General features: G+C 43.2%; 1 protein-coding gene and 1 long non-coding RNA gene across 2 annotated transcripts; one reads left to right on the top strand and one right to left on the bottom strand.

The window, feature by feature from the left end:
- Nucleotides 1–751: 751 nt before the first annotated feature.
- On the bottom strand, nt 752–24490 carry LOC109286176 (uncharacterized). Its single transcript, XR_009456074.1, has 5 exons — nt 24264–24490; nt 22890–22967; nt 21960–22073; nt 3383–4900; nt 752–1807 (listed from the first exon to the last, which is right to left on the bottom strand). It is a non-coding gene; the product is annotated as an uncharacterized LOC109286176 (long non-coding RNA).
- Nucleotides 15193–16372, top strand: DNAJB8 (DnaJ heat shock protein family (Hsp40) member B8). The gene has a single exon (XM_006260134.3). It carries the CDS (start codon nt 15447–15449, stop codon nt 16140–16142), a length of 696 nt encoding a protein of 231 aa, XP_006260196.1. The 5' UTR covers nt 15193–15446; the 3' UTR covers nt 16143–16372.
- Nucleotides 24491–24912: the final 422 nt, after the last annotated feature.

Here is a 24912-nt window from a genome sequence, read left to right as displayed (position 1 = left end):
AAGCAGAAGTTGTTACATACTAGGAACAATATAAATTTCATGCAGATATTGTGCTGCTGACCTGGATTTGTGTATGTCTTGGAGTTCTTATTTGTGTTTTTTTCACTTTAAAAAACCGATATAAATGCTCACCTCTAAGCAGCCTCAGCATGCTTATCAGTACAGTGATTTTTGCATATGAGTATATCTATATAAAGGGCTGGGTAACTTTACAGCCAATGACATTTATAGCTTTGTAAACTAAGATAAAGCTAATAGACCTCATGCTTCAGGGCATAGACTGTTTGTCTGCAGGGGTCAGGAAGAAATTCTTCCAGCCTGCCTCCCTTCCCTTCCCTCCCCCCAAAACAGCCTTACACAATTGGCCAGACTGGGTATAATCTGGGTTTGATTTTTATTTTCTGCCTTCTTCTGAAGAAACCAATATTTCTTCAGAATATTTCTTTTTCAGAGAATTTTTTGTTTCCTGCCTTCTGAATAAACCAGCTTTAAAGCTAGATACGAGACTTGATAGATCACTCTAGCATAAAATTTCCTATTTTCCTATGCTAATGCTTCTATTACACCCAGAAACATTTAAGACATTAGTATTCAAACAGTCCTATTTTAAATAAATTCACTCTTATACATTTTTGCATTACTGTTGTGTTTTTCTCTTCTGGCTATTTGAGAGAGAGTTTTACTAGTAGGCCAGTTGGTGGAAAAATCAAATTTCAAAGCCACATATGAATGTATGCATGGAAATCAAATTTTTAATTTATGTCTACCAGTTTTCATGCCAGGCACTGCACACTTATCCAATCAAAGAACAGAAACTGTACCATGTGAATTATCTGACCAATCAAACTAATCAGCATATTTCAAAAATCAAATGTGTTCAGAGGAATGTTCCTGATTCAGTTAAGTAAAAATTATGCCAATACTGATTGAATGGTTTAAAATCAGGAATGCATCCAAGAACATTTTAATAGGGATATTAAAGGAGCATGAAAAAAAGCCCAGTGACTTAAAGAAAAAGCTAAATCTCTCATTTGCTCTAAATACAAATTATTCATTCAGATTTAGTGCTAAAGACAGATCCTTCTTGCAATGGGAGAAACTGGGCTTCCTTTATAAGCTTTTTTCATGACTTAAAAAAGAGTGACTCTCTCTGGGTGAGATAAATCACAGCAAAATAAAATCCAGTGTTTTTTTTCTTTACATCCTACTGATTTGCTCAGTGCTATGGAACAAAGATTGGGGGTGGGGTGGGGAGAGAACCCTTAATAAAGATAAAATCTAGTTCTGATGTCTATAAAAACCAAACCCAGATTCCCACTTACTTAGACGTGAGCTCCAGAGATGGGAGAATGGAGAATGGAGTTATTTATTAATAGAAGGGCATTTCAATATAGATCTAAGGAGGTGATACTGGCCAAATGGAGCCATTTAAAGGACTAATCCTCAATAGGTTCTGTCCAGCCAACCCAGACGTCTCCACCCACAATATGCCCAGGAGATGATTGCTTTTAATCACCAAAAACATGGCCCAGGGTGCAAACTGTCTGTGACTTGCTTCAGCTCCCTACAGAAAGTTGCCACAATCTGACCACGCTCCCCAAGAACCTGTATTTTTTTTTTTTAATCTGGGAGCCAGATCCCTTTCACTTAGTGATTCCTGAGGCCCAAAGAGGCATAAAACAGTTAGCAGGAATTTCACCTGCAGCCTCTTCTCAGTTGGCTTCCTGCCTGGCATGGAGAACCACTGTAATACACACATGGGCTGGTTTCTTGATTGTCCTGGCACTGAGGATCAGCATTTCTATGCCTGCAAGAGGAGGAGAAAAATGTGTATGAGGGAGGGAAGAGAAGAGGGATTTGGTAAGATATTACATCTTGATGCAGGCAGTTGCAAGGTGCAGATCAAGTATGGCTGTATAACTTGACAGTTCTCAGATGGTAACACAACACTGCAAACCCCAGGAAGGGCAACTGTTTCATTTCATACTAACTTAGAAATAGCAATGGTGTACAATGCTTCCATTGCACCTGGGTGGGGCTCTTGTCCCAATCAGATGCAAATTTGGGCCCCTCCAACAACTTGCCAAAAATCTCTAATTAGCACCTTTACCCCTCTTGGCATGGCTCCCTGCTGCAGCCCAAATTTTCTTCTCAGTCTGGAGGAACTCATTAGCCATGCAAATAAAATGTGCTCCAGCAGAGTGACAGCCAATTCCACCACCCTCTCTGCCACCAAGTGAATGACAATTCATTGGGTGTCTTCAGGGAACCCAGCAGGGGGAAAGCTGCAGAGGCTGCCGCGTTGCCGTACGTGGCAATCAAGCTTTCCCACCGCCACTGGACCCAAGGGAGCGCTTCCGCTCCTGTTGTCTTGAGCGTCGTCTCTCCACATTGTTAATCTCCTCTTGCTGTGCTCCCAAGCTCAGATCATCCCTGGGGAGTCCTGTGAAAACACGCTCAAGTCCTAGCTGCGCCCCCTCCACTCTCTTCCTCCCTGCAAAAGGGAAGGGGGAAATACGTGTTTCCTTAATTGATTTTGGTGCAAAGGCAAGCAGCCACAGCGCTGTCAAATTAATTAGTTCCAGATCCATTTGCAGTTATGAGCCACATAAGATTAGTGGCCGTCAAATTTCAGTTCTAGGGAAGCAGAGGTGGAAAGAAGATTTTAAAAGCCTTTTCTGACTCGTCCTTAAAAAATAAAGGGCCCTGGGTGCCAGCTGTCCGCTTTCTACAGCCACTGTTCATTCTCACAGCACAAATAGGCTGGAACGCACACTGCCAAAGAGTGCCAGACTGTAACACACACCCAAGGAACCCAGAGCTAGCCTTTCACTTTTCACAGGGCTGCATATAAGGACTGAAGAGGGCTCATGTTTCTTTCAGGTCCTTTCCCATTACCACTGTAGCAAAAGGTGCCTGTGATATAACCTCCCCTTCCTCTCTCTTGCTGTAGAACAGGTTAAAGGTACGGCACTCTGCTCCTCGCTTTGAGGTGTGAAGCCAGTTCTCCAGATGCACCAGCCTGCATGAGGAATGACACCTCTGGAGACATTGGGCCTCTTTATCCCTCTCGGCCCCCCTCATCAGAAAGGGAATGCAGATTCAAGGCTCAGGGAAGTGCTTTGAAGGCCCCATGTGGTGGCTCATAGGGGCTCAGATCCTTGATTAGATGGGAATGCCTGCTGCAACCTGATAACAAACCAGTATCTGAACAGGAGGCTCCAGCAAATGCTAGCAAATATGAGGAGTGTCTATTGTTTCAAGAGATATTAACATGCACACACACTCACACACACACAGAGCACACATATAAATGCTTACATCTGTACACAGATATGCATGCATGTTTAAGCTATACAGTGAATTATATATGTGCACATACCTCCACAAATATACATTCAAATTTGTTTCTTTCTCTGTTACCCCCTTTTCATCTTCTCTTGTCACTTAACTGTTATGTAGGCCAGAGCTTCAGAATGGAATCTATACAAATGGCAGTTATAATTGTCATCTAAAGCAGAGAGGTGGAGACTGTGAGCTCTAAGCATTTAAGGTTACATTTGCAAATGATTTCCTGGGTCTGATGGGAAACAGGGGTTCAGTGATTTCAACAAATCAAAATATTCTTAAAGATATTTAAGATGCTAGGTTGTATCATAAACTCTAGCAGATGGTGGGACCATTGTATTCTGCCTGTTCTTGACTCTATTATCACATTGTCATTAAATCACAGCATGTGCAGTTGCATTTACACAATACACCAAAACATATGCAGTTGTGCATAGATCCAGTTCTACACACACACAGATTATCAGAGCCTTGTGGGGAGCACAGGCAGAGGTAACACATGGCTTGCCCCTACTTCTTCCCTGCCACCTACGTATTGGCTTACTTGAACTAACTTAGCCTCTTGGTGGCCCCCAGTGGCCTGGGACCCAGAGCTCTGGCTTGTTTATTTGCAAAACCAGCTCTGCAGATTGCAGACATTAAACACCCCCCCCCCAAGGGTAGAATTTACATAAAAACAAATTAAAGTGATTAAAAAAAAAAGTAAAATGGCCTTTCTCCCCACCCTGATTCTTTATGCAAAAGACTCCCTACGACAAATGAGTCTAGAAAGCTATACCAGACATGTCCCAATGCCTTATTAATAGGACACACTTATAAAACATCTTCAATGCAAAATTGCTTTGCTACCTAATGTATGTACAAAGGATCACTAAGAGACAGCCACCTCTGAGATACAGTGTGACCACTGGCACAGCATGCCTGTATTCATGGAAGCTGCCTTGATCTTGGATCCTCTATAGAGGAAACATTTTAAACAAGGATCCCCTGGAAGTCTACCCACCCCACTTCTTGCAGGGAAATGCTGTGGGCAATTTTGGGCTGCAGAAAGGCGGCTTAAATGTACGTTTGCAGACCTGGCTCCCAGGACTTTTGTTGCACTCAGAAACTGAACCTCGTACTTAGAGATACAGGTTCTCACAAATGTCAGATCTCTGTGTGCCATTGCAGTACATGCATACCCACGATACACGTGTGGATGAACGTCTAGCACTGGCCTTCAGAAAAGCTGGTTCTGAACATCCAGGCAGAGGAAACAGGACCTGGATTTTTATTGTGAATGATTCAGAGGCTCCCATAGAGTAAGGTGCCAGAAGGCTTCCACTTGGCATCCTGGTTTCTCCCACTTTTCACCCCCAATTCTCCTGACTGTGACTGCCAGCTTCCACCCTAAGAGGTCTCCATTCTGATGCCAAGCAGTGCCTCCTCTTCTCAGCTATGCCATCCCTTGCTCTTGCTGTCCTGGTCAGCCAACAGGGGAATCTTTGACATTGGACAGTATCAGGATGACTCTTTCCATCAAGCAGGCTGGCTTTTCAATTGCTTATCTTTCCTGTAAGAGAAGAAAATACAACAGGTCCCAACGGTGTTTCCCCAAGAGAAGTCAGATTGTTCTTGTAAGAAAGGATGTTTGCCTCTCAGGTGAGCTTTGAACTCTGAGCTTCTTCAGACCCTGAGGGCCAGTGAGAGCGGGAAGAGACCAGCAGCAACCCATGGGTAACTCTCCCCCTGTCACTGCAATGCCCAGTAAATATAGTACTCATATGAACAGCTCTCCTTATCCTCCTCATGGTAGAAGTGAAGTCAGACTGATCAGACAAGCTGCAGCTGGGAATAAGGCAGGACCTGAAGGCACATTTTTGCTTTCTGAGGAAGGCTATGGGTTCATTTGAATGGGGGCCTCATGCCACATCTGCAGTTCAAAAGCACTAAAGCTGACCATGCAGCTGACTCACCTGGTCACTGCGAGCAACTCCTTTAATGCCTCAATTTCCCTACATACAAAATGGGGGTAACAACGGTTTCCCCCTTGAAGCATCCTGGGTGGCAGTTGTTATGTAAATGCAAATCATTCCTTTCCAATGCAGGGGACACGTTACATACTGTTCTTCACCATACAGGGATAAATGTCCTCTTCAAGGTGGCTGAGCAGTTCACAGCCTCACTTCAGTTAAACCGGGGGAATCTCTCTGTAGGGTTGCTAGCGATTTTGCTGCAAAACAGCCAGAGGAAGTGCCTGGCTGCTTTTTATGCACTTTGGCACATGTGGAAAAAACTCAGGCAGCAGAGAGGAGCTGCATAATTAAAATATGGGCATGTGTCCCATCATATGAATAATCTGTGTGCAGTTCTAGGTGTATATGCTTGGGTGCCAGGTGCCAGTGTGGGCAGTTCCTCATTTCTGTGTATACATAAGTGCACTGAAGCCAACACAGGCTGCATCTGGGCTCTTAGAAGTGGCGTGTGTGAGAGCATGCTTACAAGTACTAGGGAGCCTGGCCAGACTGCACATAAGCTCTCTCTTTAACAGGGTTGTATAGTGAATTTATGAGCTCTTAAGTCATCACATTTACAATTTATATTCTTCAGTCTTTTAATCTCAGCAATAAACTTGGACTAAATCTTCACTGAAGAAGAGTGGAAATTCTTCTGCTCCCAGCTTCCTGCAGCAGCCACATTTAGAAGTTTTCCTTAAGCAAGCCCTAGGCAGTGGTGTCTGACTACTTAGATGTGGGAATGTTGTCTTCCTCCACCCCCCACTCCAAAGTAAAACCATCCTCTTTAAATTGCCCACCTGTTATCTCAAGTCCGGTGCCCTACTTTGTACAGTGAAGTTCAAAATGCTGGCATTTACCGTTCAGATGGTACCTCGTCTTGAAGCCTTCCAAAGCTTCCTCTCCGGCAAGGAGAAAGGACTGTTTTTTTTAAAATGGGAACTCTGTTATTCATCAGAATTGACCCTGGAGGAAAGAAGGCTCTAGGACAGAACAGGCAAATCCCCAGAATGCACAGCCTAATTGTTGCTACACTTGGGCTACATGCAGCCCTAGTAAAAGAGCTACACTATGGTGCCACTGCTGAGAGCTGCCATGCCCGCTCATGCAAACACAAACACAAACACACACACAGTTGTGGTGGCATAAATGGGAAATTTCGTGTCATGTACAAATGCCCTTTCAAGTGGGAAGTAACACCTCTGGAAATTATCCAGCCCTCGCAACATGATCTCATAGATGGTTATTTCCCAATGTAACAGCACCCTACAGCTTGGATCCAGGTCTAAATGACAGCCATCTCTTGAATGTGAGTACAGGCAGCCCTTAGACTTACAACACAATTGCTTCCTGAAAAGCAATTCCACGTCTTAAGTCGAAACGTTCTAACTCAGAACCGATTTTCCCATAGGAAACAATGTTATAAATGGGGATTGGTTCCTGAACCAAGGCCCAATACCCTATTTTCACCAAAAATAACCAGTAATTCTGTATTTAAGCCATTATAGATGAGTAATATATAGCTACATTAATGTATTTATATTGTAAATAGCAATTGATTTGGAAGGAGTTCTTTGAGGTGACTTTGCTGGACTTTTTGAAGAGGTCTTGGTTGGACTTTTTGAAGGGTTCTTGGCTGGAGTCTTCTCAGGAGTCTTGGCTGCAGGTTTTTCTGGACTCTTGTCTGCTTTCTTAAAGAAAGTGTCCAAGGAAGTTTGGACAGATGTTCTGCAGGGAGATAGGTGACACAGAGAACTTGTTCGCTGATGTGGTGTGGTGTTGAATCAAGCCTTGTAAAGTAGAAACCGACGTCAGAAAGTTGAAACAGGGTGTCAATTTATAAATGTTGCAAGTAGGAAACATTGTAACTGGAAACATTGCAAGTCGAGGACTGCCTATAGTCCCCTAAACCCTTGGTCTTCGAAATTCCTGAGAGATTAGTGTTTCCAAGCTCAAATCTTGCTTAGTGCTCAACCCCAACTCAGGCTTAACCTGAATAAAACTGGATCTTCTGCTCACCCTTATTTCATAGCAAGTTTAAGCATTCACAAGTTCATTCAGCCTTCTGGAACTACCCTTCTTCCTCATGTTCACAACAACCACTTTGCCACCCATGACCCAGCATTTTATCATCCAGCAGCTAATACATGAACATCACCGTATGGGACACACAGAAACTTCCTCCACTCCTACAGCAGGGACAGGCTGAAATCTATGTCATTTAAACCTTTTCTGCACCACATTTGCAGCTGCAAAAACAGCAGGCAAACTCCTGACCTCCCAAACAACATAGCAAGCTCATATCCCTGTGGTTCCTGTCTATCCCGTTCGCTGGCTTGGCTATGTGGAGGCTAGATCTGTTTAGGAGAAGTTAAGCCCGTGGAGGTGCTGCTCATGTTTCAGGAAGAAAAGAAAAGCTGTGCTGGGTCAATCTTTTCTTCGGTTTGTCGCATCTTCTCCAGGCAGCTGGATCTTTCTGTTAACACTCCAGGAGGGTGCACACCGTACTCCCCACGGGGTAAGGACCAGCTGCACCCCCCGCTCTCCCAGCAATAGATTCCAACAGTTCTCCTGAGGAAATCCATCTTGTGAGATCCCCTCTGGAGAGGCAGGAAGGAGCCGTGTACAATATCCCCTCAGAGAGGGGGGGCCACGGTGGGGTGAAGAATCTGATGACAGTTTGACTGGTGGAGTGAAGTGTGACCCTTGTTTGTTTGGATAGTCAAAGTACTTAGAGCAAATGTCTCGGACTCATGTTGTTTCAGATAAAAGGGCCCGGGCCTTGTCACGGGATGGCTGGCCTGCCAATAAACCCTTTGCATGCTGACCCTCCAACCCCTTTTAAAACAAAAGAAAACAAAAACGGGGCTTTCACAGCTCCAACAAACTCTTTGGCTGGGAGTAAAGTTCAGGGTCTGCTGGCATTGCGTGCAAAGCTTTGACTGGGCCCATCATTGGAGGCTCGGGATTTGGGTGGAAGTGAGGGGTCAGCGCTAGGGCTGGACGAAGGTTCAGGACTCAGCTTGGGATGGTTCTTTTCTTAATTTCTAATCCAAATCTACTTTTCAGTCCTAGCATTATTGGCCAGAAGAATTTACTTGCCTGCTCGTGCTAACATAATGGAGAGGGCCCTATAATTTGAGACCCTCAGTCATCAAGACACTTTCCCCATGGTGCGACAATGTTTAAAATGCAACTGGGGGAGATGGGAAAGGGCTGCAGACACTCTCCCATCTGGCATGCTAGAGCAGGAAACTAAGGAAGGGGAGGGGAGTTAAAACCCCCAAGATCCAAGGATAATAAGCACCATTAAGGTTAGTCCGTCTCATGATTGTTTCTTATTAAAAAGAGACTGTACTTTATCTGTGCAGGATATGCTGTTCGGATGAGGGAATTAGCAGAACGACTGCCTCCATATCATCTAATTAGCAAAAATGTTGATAAGCAGATACAATCACATATGATTAGGATCCTTTTAAAAAGCCACTCCATTAATTAAATAGACAGAGAGGCCGCCTCCAGCCCTCGCGTGCCACTGATTAGAATACAAATATTTACACTAATCTCACCTCCATCAGCCATGGGACACTTTTGAGTATTTTTAGTGACATCAGATTACTATTGATTTTCATCCCCAATGTCAGACCATTTTGTTAGTATCTGAAAGTGCTGCCTTCAGTTTCGGATGCTTTAAATCATGTTAAGGGTTTATCTTAATGACGCTGCTGATAACCACTGCTCAGGTCACTCGTACTTTCTCTTCAAAGAACACAGCCTGGGCTGGTTTTTATTGTTTGTACTTGAGATTTAAGATACGAAAAACATTTCTCATTTCAAAGCCTCGGTTTCTAGGGATGGGGCTGCCTGGCTAGTTTGGGTCTAGTAACTTAATGCAACCATGTCTTTCTCTGATTTCTCTCTCTTGCTCTTTCTCTCCTCCTCCTTCCTCTGCGATCCCTTCTGGCTTATAGCAGTCGCCCTCAGTTGGATCACTACTAATCTCTGACGCCTGCAGCAGACAGACTGGCAGTGCTGGAGGACAGTGGAAAAACACTTCCTCTATTTCAGATGGGTAAATGCACTCCCATCCACAACAGATAATCTAGTGCGCCAGAGAGTCTGAGACTTTATGGATGCTCAGCATCAAGGCAAGTGTTGTGGTCACTCTGAGAGGAGACACTGCTCCAATGTCACTACTGAAGATGTTAGAATGACCTCCTTCTGTCTATATGTAGTATTACTCACTGCAGTCAAAATGAATTGGTTTTGGTTGGACACTGATTTTGGCTAAAAGCGCACTGGCATCTTCCCAACAGGTTGCTCAGGTTTGTTCCTACAGGGGTACCACTGGGATGTAGGTGGTCTTGACTTTATAAGGTGACAGTCCAGGGGATCAGAAACAGGCAGGCAGAGAGGCTGAGGTCTAAAAGGAACTGAGATTTGAGTGGTCACTGTGGAAGAGTCACAAACCAGGATAAGGAAGCAGGGATCCAGACTGGAGTCACTAGTCAGGGGGTCCAGAACATATAGCTGGGACTATAAGGGACTGGGTCACAGGCAATCAACAAACTGAAGCCCTGAGTCAGGAGCCAGCTGTCAGAAGATGTAGGTCTGGACTAGAGCCAGGAACAAGGTGGGTCAGAAGCTGGCAAGTCTGGAGCAAAAGGGTCAGAAGCCAGAAGGTCTGGAGCAAGGGGGTCCAGGCTCGAGTCTGGAAGGATGAGTTTGGGGCCAGCTGGGGCCAGCAGGGTCACCGATAGACAGGCCCACTGAGGTAACTAGGGGTAGGTGGGGTGTAATTAGCCTATCTGCTGCCATGCCTCCTGACTGTCCTCTGACTGAGTCTTTCCCCTTGCTATGAGAGGGAAAGGACACATTGTACATAAGCATAGGATTATTTTGGAAGTTTTGTCTAGAGTCCTTAAAATGTTGGCCCTTGCTGGTGGTGACCAAAAGCTGTTTCTACCTACTAACACCTTTGGGGAGCCCATGAGAGATGAGTTTGGTAGGTCTTTTGTCCTGTAGTGGGCAAGTAGCACAAAAACTACCGTGTCCTATCAGACTCATTGGATGAAGATTTCAGCTGAAAGGCCAAGGATTACATACATCATGAAGTTCTCCTCTCAGCCTTTGTGGCACCTCTTTTATGAACAGCACCAATGGAGCGAGGAGAAATGTATCACTCTCCTGATTTCATGAAAGAGGCCTCTTCTTCTTCTTGCATATGACTTCAGAAAGTTGATTCCTCCAACCATTTAAGAGTAGATCCATCAATATTACTGCAATCTTTCAGACTGTTTGCTCCCTCTGGTGAACCACATAGAGGGCAGTCAGTTAGTATACACTGGGCTGTCTGATCTCCTTTGCCACAGTAGCATGATGGTGAGTTTATAAGGTCCATTTTATGTTTGATTTTGTTGAAAGCTCCATAGCCCAATTGCAGTCAATTCAGGTTTCCCCATGCCTTACGTGGGAGTGTATGACCAGGAGGGTGTGAGGATGGTGGTTATATGTAGTTGTGTAGTGGGGTGTGGTTGTTATTCCATTTCTTTTCCCACCTTCTCTGGGGCCATGTTGACAGTATCGTGTCTCCTGCTTCCTCTATGATGTTTCTGGAAGATACTGGTAAGGGTTTTCTGCTTATTAGAAGTTTCCACGTTGGATATTTTTCAATCATGTCATGTAGTGGATGATCTTCCTGTTGGGCTTTGGTTGCCAGGTCAAGCAGTATTCCAGACCTCTTGATGTTATGAGGGGGGATACCTGCCAAGATGAACATATTTTCCTGTTCCATGTATACTTGGCAGCCACTTATTGTTCATAGTGCAGAATTCAGGGCACTGTCCAGTTTGCAGGTCTGGGAGCTATTTGCCCACACAGGGAGGCAGTATCTTGCTGGTGCACAAACCCTGGCTAGTGTAGTTGTTCTCAAGATAGAGAAGTCGGCTCCCCATGTTGTACCAGCTGGTTTCTTAATGGCTGCTGCCCTGGAGAGGTTACCTTATGCCTCAACTTCTCCAGGTGGTGGCAGAAGGTTAGGCTTCTGTCTAGAGTGACACCCAGGTAGGTTGGTGTCTTCTCAAAGGATAACTCTTTTCCCTCAACAACAACTCTTACCTTGGCATTCGCAGCATGATTGTTCAGGTAAAAAAGTGTCGAAGTGGTCTTTTTTATATTCAGCTTCAATCAGCACTGTTTTAGGTAGGAAGTGGAGTTCCATGTCACGGTTCAATTTGACCTCTACTGAAGATATGTGATTACTGGCAGCAGCGAGTGCCAGGATGTCTGCATACATGTATTTAGTCAATGCACTGCTTACATAGTCTGCCATGTAGATGTTAAACAGGGTGGGAGCTAGGACAGAGCCTCATGGTACTCCATTCCTGAGTCTCTTGTGACGACCGGTCTTTCTGCACGATGTACTCAAAGGACTGATCTGAGGTCTTCTCCACGATAACGTTAACCAAAATTCTGTTTGGTAGCATAGTAAGTAGCTTATACCAAAGGTCTGGGTGCCAGACTGCGTCGTAGGCTGTTGTTAGGTCAGCTAGAACTACTCCAACCTTTTCTCAATTCTTGAAGTCGCTCTCAATATCAGCTGTAAGAGCTGCTACATGGTCAAAGGTTGATTGGGATGCAAGACATATTCCTTCCTGTGGTGCATCCTGTGAGTAGCTGAGGAGTCTGTTTCACAGTGAAATGAAATACGTCCATCAAGACAATTTCAAAACATTCAGAATGATTAGTCAACTAGAGAAGCCTCTACTCTCTAGGCATGTCAGTTTGACACTTCAGCGCATTAAATTAAATCCTGTTGATTTTAGTTATTTATTTTAAGCACAAGAGCAGTTGCAAGATCACAAGGTAGTGAAAGCTAACATTCACTTTATTTTATTTTCCAGATCAATAAAAAAACCACGGAGTGTTTCCACTTGAAGCCCCATGTGGTCATTTCCCAGTAGGAAGACAGGGTCCTGCATATTGGAGTTTGGACCCTAATACTCTATCCAGCCATAAGAATCTGACAACTTGGTGTCCCCTCTTAAAACATACAGAAGAAAGTGAAAGAAGTCTTCCTTAATGAAGAATGATGGAACTATAAGCAACAGTTGCTCAATCACTGCGGGAGCTGTGAAATCCTGAGGAGGGAAGTGAGAAAATAACATTCTGTACTTAATCTCAAAAAGGAATTTGGGCACCAGTGGCTGGTGAACCTCATGAGTTCACATACAAGTACATCCAGCCAGTCCTACCTTTCTTTTCTCTTTGTGTCCCATTCTTTCATTTGTAACTACGTGGACACTTCTCCCCACTGCTGGCCCAATCTGAATTTCAAATTCAGATGCAGGGGGTAGAAACCTAACTTACCACAGTGGCATGCAATGGTTTCCTGAACCAAAAGCTTTCACCAAATTAATCAATCCCCAAAGTACACTCCTCCTAGTCAGGCCACATCAGTAAAGAAGGCAGAGCCCAAGAATCCCCATTATCACACTGAGTGTCTGATGAATTCACCCTCCTTTGATGTAAGTTCCCCATGTTTCCTTGCGTTCCAGTCTCTTGAGCTTCACTGCACTTTTACAGCTGGATCTCGATATTACATCATAAGCTGCTTCCTAGCACTGGCTCATCGCTAACTCACAAGAGAACAAAACAAAGCAGAAAATCTTTCCTCCCAAGGCCCCGCTCTCATAATAGGCCAACTTTCAAACCTCCTTCACTTCCTTTGAGGGAAGCCACTTTCCAGGGGCAGATGCCATTTCCCATTTGGTTCTACTGCCTTGCCACGTACTGGGTATGCACCAGCAGTGTGGCTGGCCACCATGCACTCAAGAGATCATCAGAAAATTTTTGTTCCTATCAAACAATTTGTACCTTAGAGGCATCTTTCATCCAAGGATCTCAAAGCAGTTGACAATTGTAGTCAGGGGAAGAATGAGCAAGTCAGTGACAAAAAAAAAAGAAACCAGGCTTTAGGAACCCCGACTCCTACTTTCCTCAGTCGCTATCATTTCTATTCTATTTCTGTCCCTTTTTAGTCTCTCTGCTTTTTACCCATTGAGTTACCATGTAGTCAGAACAATGAAAACTATGCAGTCACTAGCATGGATGATTGTTGTTATCTTCCAAATGTGTAGAATTTGTAACCTGGCATAATGATTTGCAATTTATACTGCTGTTGATATGAGTTGATGACACCACATAGTATAGACAGTGACTTTCTGATTGTCCTAATTATCAAAGGGACATTCAAAACCTTCAGTTAATCAATGTAATACCAAGAAATTTCAGTTCCTAAAGGAATTGCAAATTTAAGGGACAGAAACAGATGTAGTATCCTATGTAACAAATGTAGTACCCTGAATATACATAATCAAGGTTTAGATAACCGCAGGTTACTTGGACACAGCGGTGTGCATGTTGTCATAGGGGACAGATTTTCAAAACAGGGCAGGGCACAGAGTTAGAGCGCTTTACTGAACTGGATTCTTGAAAATCCATGTACCGATTCTGCTGTTGAAATGGAAGCTGAAGTCTTTTAAAAACAGGCTGTTCAGGCTATAAATTCAGAGGGGACCACTGAGAGAATCTAGGTCATAGAACTTCCCTGAACTAATTCCTGTTTGAAGTAAAGAAATATTTTAGGAAAACATGCAATTTCATTTGAAAAAAATTGTCCATGATAGAGAATTCATTCCAGCCTGAGGAAAGTTGTTCTAAGGGGTAATTGCCCTCACTTTGAATTGCGCAAAAGGTGTCTCTGATTTCTAGTCTGAACATGTCTAGCTCGAACTTCTGGCCATTATACTATTGGATTTGTTAAACCTTTGAGACTAATAGTCCCCCTGTTATTGATTTGTTGTTCCCCATGTAGGTATGTATAGGTTATGATCAAGTTATCCCTCTACTTTTTTGGCAAGCGAAACAGGGACCCTTTGAGTCTCTCACTACAAGGCCTATTTTCAATCCCTGATTTATTCCTGTGGCTGCTCTCTGAAATTTTTCTAACTGATCAACATTCTTTGTGAATCATGGACATGCAAACAAGCCACAGTGGGTGTGTCTACACATTCATTAATGCACTTTTGCTATTGCACATTAAGTTTAGTACCTCTAATGTGAGGTAGTAACTAAATGTGCATTAGGCTGTCCTATTGCACAGTTGCAAAAGCGCATTTGCTTTTTAGTGATGCTTAATGTGCAGTAGCCTAATTTTACTGTGAATTAGTATATTAGCATAGTTTTCCCCATGATGCTCTAATGTGCAGTAAAATAGGCTACTGCACATTAAAGCACATGTGTAGACACACCCAGTATTCCTGTAATGGTTGGTCACATCAGAGCCTCACATGCAGAAATAACATGACTTCCCTACTCAATAGTCCCCTTTTTATATATCCATGGATTGCACTAACTCTTTTGGCCACCAAATCACCCTGGAAGCTCATGTTCAGATGATTACTCATCATGATCCCAAATCCTTTTCAGAGTTGCTGCCTCCCAGGCCGTCCTGTATTCATAGCCCATGAGGGGAAAGCAGAAGTTACTCCATCATTATCAATGGCATTACATCTGTGTGAGAGGAGCATTGTGGCCCTAGTGTATATCTTATAGATATTTCAGAAACTTTGGGCTAACAGAATACAATACAACATAGTCATGTCACAGCTGCAATGGCATCAGAGAACTGTATTTCACAGTTGCATCATCATAAGTATGTAGTATAATATTTATAAATGTGAGACACCTGTGACAACTTGTATAGCATATGCACCAATGCCACTGAAGTATGCAAAGATGTGAACTGCAGTCAACTGCATTATGATTGGCTGACTTGCCTCTGATGTCACAGTCCACTACTCAACAGTAATTGTCTTAAAATCAAAGGGTAAGTTTAGATGACTTTTTCCCTCATGACACCAAAGCACGAAACAAACCCAAAGATGAACTGAACAAATCAAAAGACAAATTGAGGATTATCAGTAGGCTGTGAGAAGCAGCAAGCAGAAATAGGATTCCCTGGATCCTGAATGCCTCAGGACACCGCGTCGTTGAGGAAAGAGAAAAGAAAGCACTTCCAAATCCATTCACCTTCCATTTGGGATGGTGAATTATTACAAAGTTCTAGGACTGCAAAAAAATGCCTCGCAAGATGATATTAAAAAATCCTACCGAAAGCTGGCACTAAAATGGCACCCCGACAAGAATCCTGACAACAAGGAAGAGGCAGAAAAGGAATTCAAAGCTGTAGCTGAGGCATACGAAGTTTTATCAGACCCCCAAAAGCGCTCCAAATATGACAGATCTACCAATGAAAGTAGGCAGAGAGGAGGGGGAGGTGCTACTGGAGGCTACTACAGCCCATTCGGTTCTGATTATGTATTCCGTAACCCGGAAGAGATCTTCAGGGAATTTTTTGGAGGAATGGACCCCTTTGCACAAGATTTCTGGGACAGTTCACTTCACAATGATGGGTATGGTAGTGAAAACAGATACAGAGACCATAGAAGAGGACCTGGCTTTGCTGGCTTTGATGCGTTTCCTGATTTTACACAGTCATTTATGTCATTTGGATCATTCCAACCTGGCGAGCACACTACATTTTCCTGCAGGTCCTTTGGAGGTGACACCAATGGGTCAAACAATTTCAGATCAGTCTCAACTTCTACTGAAGTTGTCAATGGTAGAAAAATCACTACCAGAAAAATCATCGAGAATGGACAAGAACGAACCGAAGTGGAAGAAGATGGCCAGTTGACATCCATCAAAATAAACGGGATGGAACAGCTGAAATGCTAGTCACTCACTATGCACATGCACAGAAAAGTTAAATGCAAGCTGTTTGGAAGCCCTCAGATGAACTTGTGTTTGCTGATCTACTGTAAGTAGAGGTAATAAACAGCTTGACTGAAATTGTGACACAAGGGGTGCTGACTTTTGCATTAGTTGGAACAATTCCTTTGCAGGTAAAGGTATATAGATATGTTTTTCAAGTATAATTTTAGTAAACCTAATAAAAGTCTCAATATTAAGTATTGCAAATGTAAAACCAGCCTCCCTGGCTTACTAAAGAGATTAAACTGGTTATTTTAAAGGGATTAAATTACTCTGGTCAGAAAGCCAACCTTTCTACCAGGTTTCAAGTGTGAGTTTAGTTCAACCTTCTTGATGACCCATGGGAAATGAGTTGATTATGTCTAGCTCTTAGGTGACAGACAGCCTACATCACAAGAGGTAGTCTTATTAATAGTTTCAGCACAGGTATCAAGAACTCAAGCAGCATGAACCGTGCAATCTTTTTTCATCCTTGGAGACAGATTCTTCTTTTCAAGGTTGAGGTGTGCCAGTAAGATGAAACCAAGGAACTCTTCATGGCCACAGAAACTGCCCCAAGGCTAAGTGAAGAACATCAATTTTTCTGGGTGGTAAAACATGCATTAGATTCACATTTACAAAAAAAAAAAAAAAAAAAAAAAAAAAAAAAAAAAAAAATCACCAAAACAGAAAAGTCTTTATAAAAATGGATAATAAAAGAAACCTAGGTTTGAAGAGTCATCCAGGACATTAAACAGAATAATCGCAACAGGAAAAACTGACGGTGGAGAGTTGTTAGCAAGAAACATTAAGAAGAACAAGTTATCTATGAGAAGGGAAGGAGGGTGATATCATAGGGCCTACTAAAATTTATAAGATTGGAGATCTGGATGAAGGAGTTGAATGTATAAGGTGCTGAATTAAGCAGATGGGTGATAAATATGTGTGTGTAAGGGACAGAGATGTCATTAGTAGCCGAGGTGATCACAAAATTCCACATCTGGAACTCAACTCACCAGGCTGGCTTCTTACCTCAGTCCAGTAGTGCTCAAACTCTGGCCCACCAGGCCATGTCATATGCCCTATAGGTATCCCCATCAGTCCAGAAATTTGGCGCTGGGGGAGCAGTATGTTCATTGACACTCCCCTGCTACCAAAGTTCTGGATCCAGGAGAAGCCCTGAAGGCCGGATGACATGGCCCTTCATGTTACATCATACCAGCATGCAGTGAGGTCCATGCATAGCTGGATTGGGTGCATGGCATTGGGCCAACATACCAGACTGCAGCTGTGGACTGACCCCGTGCATCAACCCGATGCTGAATCAGGCCCCATACACAGGATGTGGCTCTTGGACTGGGCCCACATGACTCATTCAGCCCATGGGGCCAGAAGACTGAGCACTACAGCCTCAGTCTACTATGAGTACTTTGCAAAAACCTACCCATTCTCCTGGCATAAGCAGTCAATGCATTGGGTGCAGCACCAGTGCATTAGAAGGGATGGTGTCTTCTATTCCTTAAAAAAGTAATGGTTCTGACAAGAGAAATATAAACTAGTTAATACTAAGCTAAGTTAATATATAGCTAATAGACTAGTTCATTTAATTTGTTAGGTACAGTGTGTTTATTAATATTAACTAACTGATTCTTACAATCTCCTTGTGAACAGGTAAGTAAGTGTTAGTACCCCTAGTTTACAGATAAGAAAAGCAAGACACAGAGGGTCTTTCACTCTCTACAGGTTCCCATTTGGGGGAGGTGAGCTTCTGGTTTTTCTGTTTGTTTCTTTTTTTTTTTTTTCCATCTTTCTCTGAAGCACTGGCCACAGCTAATGGTAGGAGTTTTGACAGGGATGTAGTTGCTATTCCTGCTGCTACCTAGAACCAGCTCAAGTGCCTGGAAGGGAAGGGTCTTGCTCTTCTGCTCAAGGTCAAACCGAACATCAGATCTACAGTCATGAAGGGATGTTTTGCCACCTCTGACTGGCAGGGACCGTGTGGAGTTTTGTGTTCTCTTACAGCATCAGGCACAGTCTTTGGTGGAGCCTCTGTCTCCCTTGCTTTTGACCTGTAGTATGTTGCATGGTGGGGGCTGTGGATTTTGCAATGTGCTTTGTAGTGTATGTAAGCACCTGGAGCATATGATTTATAAAAGTCTGGATTAAATGGTTGCTGAGAATGCTGAGAACCGGACTTGATGGAACAAGAAGCCCCTTCCCATCCCCTATGTTCTTATGTTGAGAGACCTACCCAAAACACACAGCTAGCGGCCATCAGAATCAGAGTTCAGAAGTTCCTGAAGTCTAGTCCCAAAATTCCACTAAGATTTAAATGCAGACAGAAAGCTAGTAAGTGTTTGATGGAACATAACCTAAGTGAACATGAAGCGAGTCACCATAGCATTTAAAAATCAGATGATCTTGCTTATCAAGGAAATGGAACTTACTGATAACGAAAGGGACTTTGCAAGTCATGTCAGCAATAGCAAGGATGGGACATTTGGGAACATGCTGCTTAGCTGGAGGAAAGGAGGACTGTAGGTTATCAGAGCACATCAAGAGATGTAAATCACAAGCCCAGTGGACCAAGCTAGGATGGAAAAACACCTAGAGCCTCAAATCTGACTCTGCACAAAGTAGGGGCAAATTCAGACTGCTTAAATTCACTCTTCCTAGTGCTTTTATCTTCATGCATAAATATGCTCGTACAGTGCCTAGCATAAAGGGGCTCTAAACATTAAGGGTATCTTCAGGGGCTATTGCAAGGCTAAGCAGCAACAGTGTATAGAGATGATGCTATCCCAAAGGAAGTCCAGTGAAGTGCTGCTGAACTGATCAAAAGGACGGAAGGAGCTAAATCACGGTGACAGTGAAAACCTATTCAGTTAGGAAAAGACAAGTTCCTGGGAGGGATCTCAGTGGGTCACATCAAACTACTTATGTGCATTTGATTTATGAGCTTTGACAACTGTTTGTCCATCATGCTGAGCACAAGCAGATGCTGGAGACCTGGGTATGTTCCTCACTTTAAAAAGGCAGAATGAACAATAACTAATGGTTTGGGAGCAGAGAAGCCTACAGGAAGCATTCAGGTTTGGGAGAAGGATGGTCACTGGATGAAGTCTCAAAGCACTGAGTGGCTATATATAAGGGAAGAAGGTGATCCAAGTCAGAAAGGCTAAGAACTTTCAAAGCTAAGGATGTATTTATATGGGAATTTTATATAAGCTAAAGTATGCATTTAAATCAGTAGTTCTACAGTTATATATATGGACACACTTATTCCAGTGTAAGAGGGCCTTTTTTGAGTTTAGCTCAGAACAGAAGATTTCACTCATAGCAGAATAAGAATGCCTACATAGGACCTAAAATGCTGATTTCACTTATGCCAGTATAGTTAAGTTATACCAATATGACTGGTTAAATTATTCTGTAGACAACTCCTGAGTTATGAGACTTTATTCAGACAACACAAAGCTGAAGAGGCCTAGCAGAGTTGGATTTAGGGCCAGACCAAGGGAAGGTTGGCTCAAGGAGTTATTTTGTACTTCATTACTGCAGAAGTATTGTGAAAATTTGTCAACCCTTTGATTTATAATGAACATCCCACAGATGATGTGAAGGGGGGTGATGGACCTTTGTCTCAGTTTTCTTATCATAAACCACTCAAACTTCATGGCTGTGATGAAGCCATCAGAACCCCAAATACCAGCACAGTCCAAGACCATTGCAGGTCCCATTCGTTCCTCTACTACCCCTCTTCTCTCTCATCCACACAAACACTTATTGTAGCAACAAGAACTTATTTTACTATTCTTTCCTGTCTCCTTGATCTGATCACATCTCTGCTTGTTCTGGAATCTCTTAAGAGCTCTCTGAAATTGAAGCAAAATATAAAGCAACATCTTGCAAAACTGAACTACAGCATCAGGTCAAGCTCTTGAGCTGTTAGGAATCCATATTCTGTTCTGAATTTTACCACTAGAGCCTCAATGCACAGCAGGGACTTAGGCTCTAGATGAAAAATCTGGACCTGGGAGTTGAACTGGCTTTGCTCAGAACAGCAAGTTGTGAAATCTGGAGGGATCTAGTTTTGAATCTTCACACTCCCACCAAGTTTGGAGTTTGTTGAACGTAGCCATTTGATTCAGACGCATCTTGACTATTACATTTTCATATGTTTGTATGGATTTAAATAAAATAATACGCGCTGCATACTGTGGATCAGGATTCCTCATACTTTGCCATAGAGCAGACCACATAGAAATGATGGGCATCTTCTTTCCCAGTCTTTAGAGTGCAGATCACCTCTATTCCCATTCAGGGTGGTAGAATCTCTTTATGGTGGCTATAACGCATGCTTGCATGGGGAAGCTCACTATTAGGAGCTGCTTAATGACTTCTTAGCTTCTCTTAATGAGATTGAGCAGCTGTAAACAAAGAGGAGCCAGCAGTCTGGGACCAGCCAGCTTTCTGAGAACCACCTGCAAGTTGGGGAACGTCTGCTATACATAAATCTACCTCACAGTATCTGCTTGTATTGTTCCTCTCGTAGGGCTGCTGCGTTAATGAAATCTATCTTCTTTCAAAGAAGGTACATTTCAGCCACGTCTAGATCACAAGCTTATTGCCTGGCAGCAGTGCCTTCAAATATACTAAGTTGCTCCACACACACTAGCTCCACAACTAGAAGTCTTGTAGTCACCTTCACACTACTCTGGACGTGAGCTAGTTGGCACTGTCACTCAGTCCTGCCCATTAGATAATGCCCAGCAGGACAAGTAATTGGATACAGTGCTTCCAGTGAGAAATTAATGTGCATGGAGCAGTGCAGCATGTTTGAGGGTGCCACTACCAGCACAGTGAATGAGTTTTTGAACCAAACCTCACTAGCAATGTTTTATTAAGAAGCCTCTATGCTTTAAGTCACACATGTACCCTGTTCCATCCATCATTCTGGAACGCAGGTGCTACAAGGCAGGCTCTTGTACTAACATGCCAAGTGAAACCCGTTTCCTGCCTACCTCTATCCAAATGACATGCCAGACTTTAGTGGCTTCTCTAGTTGGAAATGCCAAGCTGGCAAGACAGCTTCCAACCTAAACAAAGCAACCTTTCCTGACAAGAAATACAGCACTGAATCCCAAGACAAGAGCTCTTAGCAAGCAGAGACTCCACGAAAAACACAGAACTAACAAAAGCGGCCAAGACAAGTCTCCTGTCTGCACAGAGAGGCTGAGTCATTATTTTATTAACAGGCCCACAACTACTTTAATGTGGGCTTAGGCTGCAAAAACAAAAACATACATAAAAGCATTTGGAATTACTTCATAAAATACTAAATCACAATATTAACCGACTGACCTTTGCTCTGCGCAGACCTGCTAATTTTAGCAATTACCGCCAACAACTTGAACATATCAAGTGGGCAACTGTTTAACAATAATGACATCTGCTTGGAAAATCCAATTATGTCTAAACATCTTTAAATCCCCACTAGGGGATACCTGCTTTCTTTTTGCAACTGTTAGTCTCTGCCTAATAGGATTTTAAACTCACAGCCTGCTGCACGCTGCAGTGGCAGTGGCCTCCTCTCCCTGGAGTGGCAACAGCAGGGCTGCGATCACATTAAGCAGGAAGCGAGTCTCTCTTCTTGGACAGTGATGGAAGTGGTTTGATTTTTTGACAGACTAATCTGATAGACAGACGCATTAGCTGGATCCCTTCACTCCAGCATTTCCCCTACAGATTCCAATCCCCACACCACCACTTCTGATGCTACGTGTATTAAGAACAACTGACCAGCCCTAGCTTGCTCCCAAGGGGTTTCCAAATCTTCAGGGGCAGATGCTTGATCTAACAGTGGACTCTTCCAGTGGTTTTTATCCTTTGCTGGACATCTGAAGCAAGTTCTTCCTATAACAACAAATTGAATCATGAGCCCATACTGACACTTCCCATTGGCTGGCCAGTTTCAAATATTATGACCTGTTCAGTGCCCACAGCAGGTAAGATAAGGGGTTCTTCTAATGCAGGCCTCATCTCTGCAGAGACATCAGCTTGTGGACACCTAACATAAACTGCCTCACTTCCCATTCACACTGATCCAAGCCATCTCTCCTCCCACTCACATTCATGCAAATACCTCAGCTACAATACCCTTTTGGGTACTTAACTGTCTTTAATGTGATGAACATGTTATTCTTTCTGGAATTCCTTCCGAAGTTTCAATCAACATTTTGCTGTTAACTTCACCTCCATGTCCCAATTGCTCTGTTCCCCCCCCCACCTCCTGTTCCCTAGCCACTTTGTTCCCTCTCCCCTGAGAAGGGCAAGGAGAAAGGTATCACTGTTTACTCCTGGCTCCTTTATGTAGCAGCAAGAAGACAGGTAGGGTGCCTCCTCTTCCACATTTCAGCTACATTTCCAGGTGTTTCATCTCTTCATTGTAAAGATGCCTCAAGGAGGAAAAGCAAGCCTTGTGAGTTCAGGCAACAGCTTATGAACCTCCCCAGACATGGCCTAGTACATAGACTCTTTACAGATAACTATAATGGTAAGTACCCTGTTTAGATCCTATTTATATTGCTGCAAATCACTGAGCTCAAACAAGTAACATCATAACATCATAGTAAATCAGGCACTCACCAGTTGATCTTGAAAAACTGCACTAAACAGACTGCCAAAACTTGACCGTATTCAATACTAGGACCCACATAATCCCAGACTCACCAAACCATTCACAATGGCAGATAATGAAGCTGGTAACAATTCACTGAAGAAGAATAAAACAGCAGGCCTGAGCAACATCTGGAAGGAACAAGCAAAAACACTTCAGATTAAAAACCTGGGACTAGTTACACTTCATTTATATAACGTCTCTGTGGCTATTCATGACATTCCAAAGCTGTGGTGACAAATCTGAATAACAGCACTACTCAAACTGCATAAAAATCCGGTGGAAACCAAGAGTTTCTGATCTATCTTCTCTCATGTCATGTCTACAAGCATTTGGAAAGGCTCATACTAACCTGCATCACACTACATGCCAACAAGATGTTGATCCCAGAGCAAGCTGGATTCTATTCAGAGAAATCATACACAAACCAGCTGCTCAGTTTTACCCAATATATTGAAGATGGTTTTGAAAAAAGTCATGGGAGCTGAATTTTTAGGCCTGTTGGCAGTATATGATACAATCCACCATCAAAGGCCATTGAACAAATTGCTGCAGATGACTCAAGTTTTTCATTTCACTGAGCTCATTCAAATTCTCTTTGTAGAACAGGATAGAAAGTAAAGTTACTGGTGCTGACAAAGAATGACCTTTCACAAGGCAGTACGTTGGCCCGTTCGTTACTGGTTATAATATACCACTGATCAGTCAAGGTCACCTGGGTGTCAGGGACCAAGATAAGTTTAATTTTTGTAGAGGACTTCAGCATAAGAGCTCAAATCAAGGACCTTTGCCAAGTCAAAATAATCCAGATAGCCACCTTAATGCTACTGATGTACTGAGAAAAAGCAACTACGAGACAACTGGACTAAGCCTCAGGTATTTGAGCTCCACTTGAGAAACATAGATGTGAAGGGCGAATTCAGTGTCACATCTCTAAATATTAACAGAAGACCACCCCACTGCTCAAATCCTGTTTACTTTGAGTATGACTCTCAAGCAATACTTGACTTACAAGACACATCTCAAGAAAGCCAAGGTGATTGTGAGTTCACAAGGTACCTCACCTAGAAATTGGCCAACCTCAAGTGGAGAGGGAATGCCTCTCAGGCCAACCACAGTAGCATTTTGTTATTCTGCAGTGGAGCATGTGGGGTCACTATGGGACAGGTCAATGAATGCAGAAAGGACTGACAGTGCTGAAAGAATGCTGCAGAAGCATCATTGACTGCCTCTAACCAACCAGTGTTGGCAGCTTTTATCTACTGACTGGTACTGCAACTCCAGATACTAGAAGGACAATGGTAAATTGTATACACAGTACATGCAGACCATATATTCAAGGCATCAGTTCTACCATTATATGCCTGCTGACAGGTGACTTATGTCTCTTCAGAGCTATATTACCACAACTGAACCTCTCAGCTCACCTCTGAAATGTTTGTGGCTGGAACTGTGGTACACTCAACTGCAAACAATATCAGTAGCTGCTAAGATGGACCAGTGGAAATTCCCCCACGAGGGACAGAACTTTGGGCAGTCTGGCAATGCATGAACCACCTTTCCATGGGTGTCACTTCCTCTACACTTAAGAAATTGATTGATCAGGTCCAAAACACAAATGGCATCAGTGGCAAAGCAGATGTACCTCACTTGCTTCAGTGTCACCTGTTGGAAGAAGTGCATGCAGCTGATCAGTTTAACCATTTAGTGATTGCAAGGGCTTTGTGTCTGCAAATAGTCATCACTGGTCTGATTATGTTGATATAATGGACACAAGATGAATGAACAAAACTGAGCACAGGGAAGATGCATTGCCATAAATAGGATCAGGATCATTGCCAAGGTTCTTGTTCCTCATTACCTGCTCCATCTCTTTGCTGTTGGAGTGTATCAGATGTTTCTGAGTCAAGAAAGACATACTGCTTTCAGCCTGGTTCTTTCTGATGAGGCTTACATAATCATGGATCTGGAACATTAGAATCTGTTGGCACAGAAGTGACTGTAACATCGCAATACATGTTCCTAGCCAATCCCAACACTTGAGAACAGTTTCAGTTTTCATGGCTTTGTCCTGTG

This window comes from Alligator mississippiensis, chromosome 12, assembly GCF_030867095.1.
Source record: "Alligator mississippiensis isolate rAllMis1 chromosome 12, rAllMis1, whole genome shotgun sequence".
NCBI classification, from domain to species: domain Eukaryota; kingdom Metazoa; phylum Chordata; order Crocodylia; family Alligatoridae; genus Alligator; species Alligator mississippiensis.
Note: the sequence above shows the minus strand (reverse complement) of the source record. Positions and strands in the feature narration are given on the sequence as shown.